The sequence below is a fragment of the Camelus dromedarius genome, chromosome 12 (genome assembly GCF_036321535.1).
Source record: "Camelus dromedarius isolate mCamDro1 chromosome 12, mCamDro1.pat, whole genome shotgun sequence".
Lineage (NCBI taxonomy): Eukaryota > Metazoa > Chordata > Mammalia > Artiodactyla > Camelidae > Camelus > Camelus dromedarius.
Genome location: NC_087447.1, coordinates 6,975,090 through 6,984,860, shown reverse-complemented (window position 1 = coordinate 6,984,860; position 9,771 = coordinate 6,975,090). Strand labels below are relative to the sequence as shown.

General features: G+C 52.6%; 1 protein-coding gene across 1 annotated transcript; it reads left to right on the top strand.

Moving 5' to 3' along the window:
* The first annotated feature begins 301 nt into the window (after nucleotides 1–301).
* On the top strand, nucleotides 302–6,584 carry ARL2 (ADP ribosylation factor like GTPase 2). Its single transcript, XM_010996027.3, has 5 exons — nucleotides 302–481; nucleotides 3,269–3,379; nucleotides 3,480–3,642; nucleotides 5,083–5,163; nucleotides 6,121–6,584. The coding sequence occupies exons 1-5, from the start codon at nucleotides 417–419 to the stop codon at nucleotides 6,253–6,255; spliced, it is 555 nt and encodes a 184-aa protein (XP_010994329.1). The 5' UTR covers nucleotides 302–416; the 3' UTR covers nucleotides 6,256–6,584.
* Nucleotides 6,585–9,771: the final 3,187 nt, after the last annotated feature.

Below are 9,771 nucleotides of genomic sequence, written 5' to 3'. Positions count from 1 at the left end.
AGAGCCTTACACTGGCCCTCGGGTGACGTCAACATGCTTGCGGCTCTCGGTTCTGAATCCTGAGTCAAAACTCCTACTCCCTATGCAACCAAGACACAACCCAGGAACTTCAGATTTCCGTTTCCACCCGAGCCTGGGCTCCTGGAAAGCAAAGAATAGCGGTGCTCTCATCACCCAAGCCCTCGGGATGCGAAGGGTTAACGCAGGTGACAGCGTAGAAGCCCCCAGCACTGCTGGAGGGACCAACCGACGCAGCCGCACTGCCTGGCCGCTTCGTGGTCACGTGGGTAGAGGACGGGCTCAAGTGAGGCGCCGGCCAATAGGCTGTGTTGTCGGTAGGCCCGATAGCCAATAGGAGCAGGGAAAGGGGTCCCGGGACTAGGAAGAAACGGCGGCCCGGAGGGGGCTACTAGGTCATGGGGCTTCTGACCATTCTGAAGAAGATGAAGCAGAAAGAACGGGAGCTGCGTCTGCTCATGCTGTATCCTCCAGGAGGCCGGAGCCGCGAGGGTAGCTGGGGGCCCCGGCCGGGCGGGTGGTGCTAGGCGCCCCCTACTGGGCACGGGTTGCGCGGCTGCCGGGCCCATACCAACTGCCCATTGTGCGTCACGCACGTGGACCCTACCATCGCTTCTGGCGGGGGGCCGAGGGGAGGCCGTACCACCGGCTCTGGGCGGGGAGGGTTCGTTTCCAAGGCCAAAGGTGGGGGCGTAAAGGCACAGCGGCTGGACCAGATGTCCCATTGTAGGGGGAGGTGGGGCCCAGAAGTGACTCGGACGCTACCACGCGTCGGTCTGGACGAAGCGTGGGGCCGCTGTCTTCTACGGCCCTAATCGCCTCCTGCCCCGTCGGAAGGTGCCAGACCCCGGCCCCGCCCCTAGGCCGGATTCCCGCGGGCGTGCGGGCCCCGCCCTCCACCCCCAGGGTAGGCGGGTGTGGACTCTGCAGGTCCTTTCGCGGGTGGGTCCAATTGTCCATCTCTTTGCTGCCTCATGGCCAGTCCGTGTCCCAGCGGTTGATGGCTTGTAAGCCCAAGGGCCCCGCTGACCTTCTCAGTCCTATGAGCAGGCATCTTCACTCCTTCGCCCTCCTCTGTGCCAGGCCCCGGGCGGTGGGTGGAGGGAGGAACTCTGATCCTAGAGCTGGGCAGGCCTCACCCCAAATTCCCCTAGGAGGGGAGATAAGACATTTATGTGTGCAAATAACTTAAACATAATATTCACACCATGTCTGTTTTAAAGAACTTTGAGAAAGGCACAAAGAAATCACTTATCCAATAAACATTTATTAAGTGCCTACTGTGTGCTAGGGACTATCCTTGGGGCTGGGGTAAAACAGCAAAACAAAAAAACCCTACCTTCATGGACGTTCTATGTAATGCTGAGGGGAGAAAGATGATAACAAGATAAACAAGTAAAATATATAGCATGTATGGAGGAAAATGCAGCTTAAATAAGGTGGTCAAAGAAGGCCACACGGAGAAAGTGACAGCTGAGTAAAGGCAGGGAGGTGAGGGATGAACCATATAGATAATCTGGGGAAAATTGTTAAAGCAAAAGGAACAGCAAGTGTAAATGTCTCCAAGGAGGAACTCAACTGGTGTGTTCAAAGGAATGTCAAGGAGGGCAGGGTGGCTGGAGAGAGAGAGTACTGGAAGTTTAGGTCAGATGGAAGAGCCACCTCACCAGGGGCCTTTTGGTTCTGGACTTTTCATGAGAAGTGCAGAAAGGAGGGATCTGAGACTAGTATTAGGTCACTGCAGTAACAGGTGAGATAGATGGTAGGGTCGGAGTGGAGGCACTGAGGTGATGGAAGTGGGGGCATATTTTGATAGTAGGGCCAGCAGGAATTGCTGCTGGATTGGACGGACACGAGTGTGAAAAGAAGGGTAAAGCCAAGCATGACTCATAGGTTTCTGGCCTGAACAATTTGAAGTTAGGCAGTCATCAGCATACAGGTGGTATTTGATGGCCATGATTCCAGATGAGATCGCTGAGGGAGTGAGTGTGGACAGAGAAGAGAACCTAGGTGTGCTCAGATCTAAAGGTCAGGGAGATGAGGAGTGACCAGGGAGGAGAACCAGGGCGTGTCCTGGAGGGGAGGAGGGGGCTGGCCACTCCGGGATGCTGATGGAGCAGGAGGAAGAGGGCTGAGGACTGCCCAGCCAGTGGAGGAGATGGTGGATCTAAGGACTGACCTTGGCAAGAGCAGTTTTGGGGGAGCAGCGGGAGCAAGAGTTTCATGGGTTCAAGAAAGAGCAGGATGGAAATTGAAGAGGCTGAGTCTGGACCACAGTTTTGAAGCGATCTGCTGTAAAAGAGAAGGAAATAAAGGAAAAAGTGAGGGGGAGAAGGCTCAAGAGGTGTTTGCTTCTTCTAATGTGGGAGAGACACCAGCTTGCCAGCTGATGGGAATGGTCCAGTGGAGAAGGAAACATGGATGATGGAGCTGAGGGGTGAGAGGGATAATCAGTGGCCAACTATCAGGGACTAAGGCTGGGTCTCAGGAGGGGTTCTCTTATCACCCCCATTTCACTGTTGAGTCCCTCGCCCCAGGTCAGGTGAGCAGAAATTCTGCCTTGGGCCCCGCTGCCCAGCTGCAAGCCCCCTTAACCGTTAGGAGGAAAGTGCAGGGTAGGTCTCTGGTGGGTCACCTTAGCCCTTTGCACACTCACTCGGCAGCAAAGGGTTTGGAATATTCCAGAAACAGAAAGGTGAGGGTGGCTGCCTCCAGATACTTGCTCTTGCTATTCCCTCTGCCTTGAACGCCCTTCCTCCAGTCCTTCAATAATCTGGCTCCTTGCACTTTGGGCCTCAGCTGAACACGGTCAGAGAGGCCTTCCCTGGTGCCATGCTAAATGGAGCCCCTCCGCTGGCCCTCTCTGAAAGCCTCTCCATTGTGCTGCTTTCACTCACCGGGACCTTCAGGGCCTTCTTTCCCACTTGTTCACACTCTACTGACTGTCTCAGGCTGGAGTGTAAGCTGCACAAGACGGGGACTGTGACTCTGGGGCACCCCAAGCACCAGAGGTATTGTGGCACAGAGTAGGTATTCAGTAAATGTGGGATGAATTAAGGAGCCCCTGGTCAGAGGAAGATGGTAAGCTATTTATTTCTTGATACTTTGACAGTTAGCCTGTGGGTCAGACATGTACTCAGCTTATTATGCTATGTGGTGGGAAATGATTTGTCCCCTAAGAGAGGGGCACTGTGATGATGTCACCACCCTGCAGAGCATGGGGACTTCTCCTTAGCCTGGCATGCCCCAGCGGCCTGGACAATGCTGGCAAAACAACTATCCTCAAGAAGTTCAATGGGGAAGACATCGACACCATCTCCCCGACACTGGGCTTCAACATCAAGACCCTGGAGCACCGAGGGTGAGCGGGCTCCCTGTGGGCGGGCCTGCCCAGAGCAGGGCAGGGCAGGCAGGCGGGCGAGGGGCCAGGCTGACCCTCCAGCCACTCTCTCCCTGTCCAGATTCAAGCTGAACATCTGGGATGTGGGCGGCCAGAAGTCCCTGCGGTCCTACTGGCGGAACTACTTTGAGAGCACCGACGGCCTCATCTGGGTAGTGGACAGCGCTGACCGCCAGCGCATGCAGGACTGCCAGCGGGAGCTCCAGAGCCTGTTGGTGGAGGAGGTGGGCAGGTTACCTGGCGGAGTTGGGGAGTGGGGCTTCCCCCAGTGTCCAGGTCCCAGTAGTTTGTGCATATTGTGGATGTGTGGACACCCTCCTCAGCAGATTCCCTGATGGGGTCCATGAACGCAGAGGGACACCTAGGGTGAGATCTGTTCCTTCACTCTGCCACTGGGGAGGCAGAGACAACCTGTACACCTGGTCCAGAGAAGCCCACAAGTGTCATGGGCATGTCTGTACTGAGGACCGAGACTTGGGTTCACATCCCTACCATGTCACTGCTTCACCACCTTGAGCGTCAGTTTCTGCACCTTGAATCAGGCTTTAGGAGGATGACTTGAGGCCAGTGTGTGAAGCTTTAGGAGGCAGTGGAACCTGGCTCAGGAGTTGGGCTCTTCGCTGTGTGACCTCAGGCAAGGCATTTAACTTTTCTGAATCTCCACTGCCTCATCTCTCAGATGGACATTATAATTACAGTGATCTTAAAATTTATTATCTGGGCCAAAATGCTCTTTTTAAAATAAAATTTTAGATTTATAGGAAAGATGCAAAGATAAGGAAGGGATACCCCATATATCCTTCACCTAGCTTCCCTTAAGGTTAACATCTTGCAGAACTGCCATATATCTGTCAAAGCTAAGAAATTAACATTGGTAAGTTACTATTAACCAAACTACAGATTTTATTTGGATTTTACCAGTTTTTCCATTAATATCCTTTCTCTGTTCCAGGGTTTGATCCAGGTTATGACACTGCATTTAGTTGAAAAGTAGGACACTTTTGAGAATAAAAGAGGGGGTTGTTAATTGTTACACAGGGACAGCAGGCATAAACAGGGATGTTGAGCAGGCCCAATGAGATGCTCAGCCCTGACCTGGCACCTCGAGGCCCTTTTTAAGGGCTAGATCCACCACCCACATAGAGGGATTCCCAGTCACAAACACATATATGGAAATTACTGGAATCACAGGCAGAGAGTGAGACCTGACAGAGTAGTGGGACAGAGGGCTACGTGAACTTGGAAGAGGAAAAGGGCATTTCTAACAGACCTCAAAGCCCCTGGGACAGTCGCATTCTTTGTGCCTGTCAGGTCATCAGATCAGAGCAGTCTGGAACCCAAGGGCTCAGGGATCGTCTTGTCCATTGCCCCCTCCCCATTTTTGGAAGAGGAACCTGAGGCACAGAGGAGAGGGGTGCCCACTGGGTGGTGACTGGGCTGGCACCAAGGTGCCAGGCCAACCCAGGGCTCTCCCCACTCAATAACTGTTGGACACAAAGGCCGTCTCTACACTACCCACCCACTTAGGCCTTTCCCACCACCATGGGACCTTGCCCGGATCTTCCAGGTGGATCTCTGACCCCAGATGCTCAGTGTGATTAGTGATGGGGCCAGGCTGCCCTCTGAGCTTCCAACCCCCATACCCACCTATTTCTCTTCCCCAGCGCCTGGCTGGAGCGACCCTCCTCATCTTTGCCAACAAGCAGGACCTGCCCGGAGCACTGTCCTCTAACGCCATCCGCGAGGTGAGTCCAGGCCTTGGCACAGGCTCGTGGAGCAAAAGGAGCATGCATTTCTTTGTTAATTTATTATGAAAGCATTTATTAGCCCCTGCTGTGTGGCAGGACCTATTCAGGGTACAAGAGATTCACTGATTAATAAGCCATAGTTGTAGGGGAGGCTATAGCTCAGTGGTAGTGTGTGTGCTTAGCATGTACAAGGTCCTGGGTTCAATCCCTGGCACCTCCATTAAAATCAACAAATCTTTAAAAAATAAATAAGACGTAGTTGTGCCCCACAGCCTGGGGGAAGGCAGACCTGCAGACAGATTATTCCACAGGACAATTAGTAGCCAAGAAGAAGTGAGTGCTTTCCGTGTGCTAGGCTCTTTGCATGGATTAACTCATTCAATTCTCACAACCACCTCACAAGGTAGAAACTATTATTATCATACTACAGACGGTGAAACAGGCTTAGAGAGGTTAGGTAACTTGCCCAAGGTCACACAGCCAGTAAGCCAGGATTTAAACGCAGGGCTCTGCGACCCCAGCTTGCATCTTAACTCTTATTCTAGAGCTTGAACACCAGAAAGAGTGGGGTTAGAATCTAGGTTCTGCCGCTTACTAGCTGTGTGACCTTAGGCAGGTTGCTTAACCTCTCTGAGGTTTCCTTCTCAGTAAAACACAATCCCTGGCTTATGGGGCCTTGTGGGGAATGGATGAGAGGACGTTTGTAGGGCCCATAGCACAATGTCGGGAGCCCCTGTTGCTATTCCATTATTAAGGGGCAGTGCTGGCATGGTGGTGTGCAAAGAGCCCAGGTACCCAGAGGGGCTGATAGGTCTTCACCTGGGCCAGGGACAGCTTCCCAAAGCAGGCTCCTAGGGGAGGCATGGAATCCCCCCTGGGCCAGGAGAGGGAATGGGCTGTGAGTGGACAGGACCTGTGGTCACTGGGGCCCATCATCACTTTCTGCCCTCCCAGGCCCTGGAGCTGGACTCCATCCGCAGCCACCACTGGTGCATCCAGGGCTGCAGTGCCGTCACCGGGGAGAACCTGCTGCCTGGCATCGACTGGCTCCTGGATGACATTTCCAGCCGCATCTTCATGGCCGACTGAGCCACTACAGATGCCCCCCATCTCACAGTCCCGGCCCCACTCTACAGGCCCTCACCAAGCACCATCCATTGGGGGATGGGAGTCAGCCAGCCCAACTAACACCCCACGCCCCTCTGTAACCTGCTACTGCTACTGCTGCCCACTGCTTCTCCGTGGCCAGCCGGCCCCCCTGGCAGGAGGGCTGTCACCCTGGCTCCTGACCCAGCCTGCCTGCAGCTGCTGTACCAAGATGAGAGGACTGGGGCTGGGATGGGGCTGCCCCTGCTGCTGTTGAGGCTGTGGGCCTTGTCCTTTGCTCAGCTGTGGGAATAAATTGTTCCCTGCCCCCATTCCTGGCTGAGTCATTTGCTGATTCAACAGCTCTAGAGACTGCCTAGAGCCCACAGTCCTGCAGGAGACAAAGGAACAGATAATTTCAGGCAGAAGGTTAACCAACCGTCGCTGTGTCAAAGAGATGGCAAAGAGTTATAGAAGCATGGGACAGGGCTGTGTAATTCCATTTGGAGGAGTCCAGGTGGGCTTCCCAGAGGAGGTGACATTAAAGCTGAGAGTGAAGGATGAGTAGACGTTTTCTGGCTAGAATAAGGGGGAGGCTGGTTTACCAGAGGATGGTTTACTGCTACCCTCAGAGGTATGAATTAGAAAAAGCAATGCCTCCCCCACATCAGGCTCACAGCTTGTTTAATGGAACATGGGCAGAATTTCAGCTCCCAACCTCCTGCTGCAGCAAGGGACCCATGTGCAGTGGACAACCTGCACAGCTGTATGAGGCAGCAGTGGTTCCAGTAGAGGGAACCACAGGACAGAGGAATGAAGAGCAAGGGCTTTTGGGAGACAGGGATGAGGACCCCTGTGTAGGAAGATGTGGGCATCATGCCAAGCTAGCAAACCAGGAGCAGAGCCAGGAAGGAGCCTTCCCTGAAAACTAAAGGCACTCTGAAGCAGGGGCAGGCTGGGAAAGGATGGGAACCAAGGGGACCTCAGGGCCCCAATCCAGGTGGCAGGACAGCTGGGTGTTTTCACAGGGCCCCTTGCTGTGGTCCTACTAGTGGATGCTTACTCTGCAGGGTTCTGCTTGAGGCATTCTTCACTTACCATCACACTGAAGAATGGCCCCAAGCAGGACAGACTCCTAGTGTCCCCATTTATATAGGAACTGAGCCTCCAGGAGGTTATGTGACTTACACAAAACCAGTGAGGAAGGAGAGGATCTGCGATTTGGACCCAGCATGTTTAGCAACTACACCCTACTAACAGTCTTCTATTTTTCTCTCTCTGCTGGAAATTCAAATGCCAAATAGAGCCTAATGTGTCTATGAGGGAAGGCAAGGAAAAGAGGAAGAGATAGCGATTTACTCCTAAACTGGCACTGGGATCCCTTCCTGGAGGGGAGAGACCTGTGCAAAATCTGGGCTCTTTTAGGATGGAAGAGGGAAATGGGTGTTGGGTGGACAACCTTGAAACATGAACTGGCCTTCAGTGTAGAAATTTAGAACTGCCTGCCCTGTCTTCTGTGCAAGACAGACGCTGTGGTCCCCATGCTCCCTCCCCTGCCGTAAGTGGACACACTCAGTCTCCAGAGCCAAACCCTGGCTCTGCCACTCACTCGATGATGATTAGCAAGTTGCTTAGCATGTCTGTGCCTCAGTTTCCCCATCTGGGTTAAAGATAATGTCACCTACCTCCTACAGTTGGGAGAAGGAACAAATGGGTGGGTGTCTTGTGTGTCATAAGCACTATATGTCAGCTATAATTATCATTATTTCAATCAGTATGAGTTCAAGCAGATTCAGTGTGAACTCAGCCATCCACTGATCCGGGTAAGTCAACCCAGTGTTCAAGTCCTCCGGGGGGCCCTTAAAAAGCAGCATCCTGATTCCAAACGTGAATTATGCATGGTTTAGAGGTAAATAGGAAAAATAGTAAGATTATACTCATCATAAAGGCCTATGCATGGGGAGTATGAGCTGTGGCAGAAAGTCTGCTTCATATAGTCAAGCAGACCCAGTGGGAATGTGGGGACCTGGCCCCCCGCAGCTTTTCCCTCTTCCCTGCCTTCTGTTTGCTTCTCCCAGTGACGGGACTGGTGGAACTGGAGATCTGGAGAAGGGCTGGGGCTAAACTGATCTGGATAGGAAAGGTCTTAGATGGAGAAAGAAGGCAGAAAGGGGAGAACGGGGAGCTGCCGGGCAAGGGAGGGGAGCGAATGATGGGTGAGAAGGGAACTTGGAGCCTCTGCTCTGCCAAGAGAACTTTGAAGACCAAGAGCGATGTTGAAAGGGGTCTTCAGAGGAGCCCTGATGTGTACTGTGGGAGGGGACACCACCCAATCCCAGCCTCCTCCCAAATACCTCCTGGATAAGCTACCTTTTTTCCATACACCTGACAGTCTGATTTGGGAGTTCGCTTTGTGATTTTTTTCTTTTTCCTTAATGGAGGCACTGGGGATTGAACCAGGACTTCATACATGACAAGCAAGTGCTCTACCACTGAACTATACCCTCCACCCCACTTTGTGTTTCTTTCTGGAGTTACAAAGCCCACTCATCTGAGTTCCAGTAACAAGAGTGGCCATGAGTGCTTCATCCAGCACAATGCCACGTTTAAGCTTCACAACCTGGTGGTGGTGGTGGTATCAGTCAGGGTCCTGGATGGTCTGCCCAGACACAGATCAAAACTGCCTTCAGCAGGAAGAACCTTTCTTGGAAGGATACAGCAGACTCATGGCATCTCAATGGAGGTTGGACATCAAGGCTTGGAAAAGTGCTCTAGAGGCTGGGCAGCCAAACCCACAGCCAACACTGTACTCAAGGAGCAAATCAGTCCCCTTGCCAGGCACTGTGCCCTCTGTCCCTCACTCAAGATCCAAGGCTTCAGGAGAAGGTCCCCCCAAAACCACAACCCCTCCCCAAGACCTGGGGCAAGGAAAGGAGCTGGCACCTTTGGATTCTGGGCTAAGAGGCTGGAGGGCTGCACAAACTATTGAACAACCTCCAAAGATCTGGTGCTATGGTGCTAACAGAAAGAGGCAGGGGTGAATGCTGGACAAACCACAAAGGAAAAAGAAACATTCGCTACAGTAGGTTCTATTATAAACATCCCCATTCTAGAGATGAGAAACTGAGGCTCGAGTAGTTAAAGGAAACTCAAGCAGTTAATAAGTGTTACTTTAGAACCCATGAAACCTCCGTGCTTCTCTGGGGTTGTTTTTGCTCCCCCTACCCTTCCAGAAAAGATGAATTTAGTGAATCCTAGGGAGGGAGACAGGGAAATAATTTGGCAATGTCTGGCACATATTGAACGCAATAAAAGGTGGGTGGATGGATGAAAGAAAGGAATTGGGAAGCAAAGGAGAAGTCATTTATGATGAGGGTTTACACTCGGGTCGGTTGGGCTTGATCGCAAGGCAGAATTGAGTGACACAACCTCCCCAATCCTTACTCTCAAATCACCTAGTTCATGCTTTGCCAACAACCGAGAACTTTTTAGACGGTCCCTTGGCCAAGCGCCCTGCCA

What these genes read in the sequence shown, in the direction of transcription:
- ARL2 (XM_010996027.3), top strand. Translation starts at nt 417, where the DNA reads ATGGGGCTTCTGACCATTCTGAAGAAGATGAAGCAGAAAGAACGGGAG. An exon ending in GAGCTGCGTCTGCTCATGCT is followed by an intron (nt 482 to 3,268) that starts GTATCCTCCAGG and finishes GGCATGCCCCAG; the next exon opens with CGGCCTGGACAATGCTGGCA. An exon ending in AGAGCCTGTTGGTGGAGGAG is followed by an intron (nt 3,643 to 5,082) that starts GTGGGCAGGTTA and finishes TCTCTTCCCCAG; the next exon opens with CGCCTGGCTGGAGCGACCCT.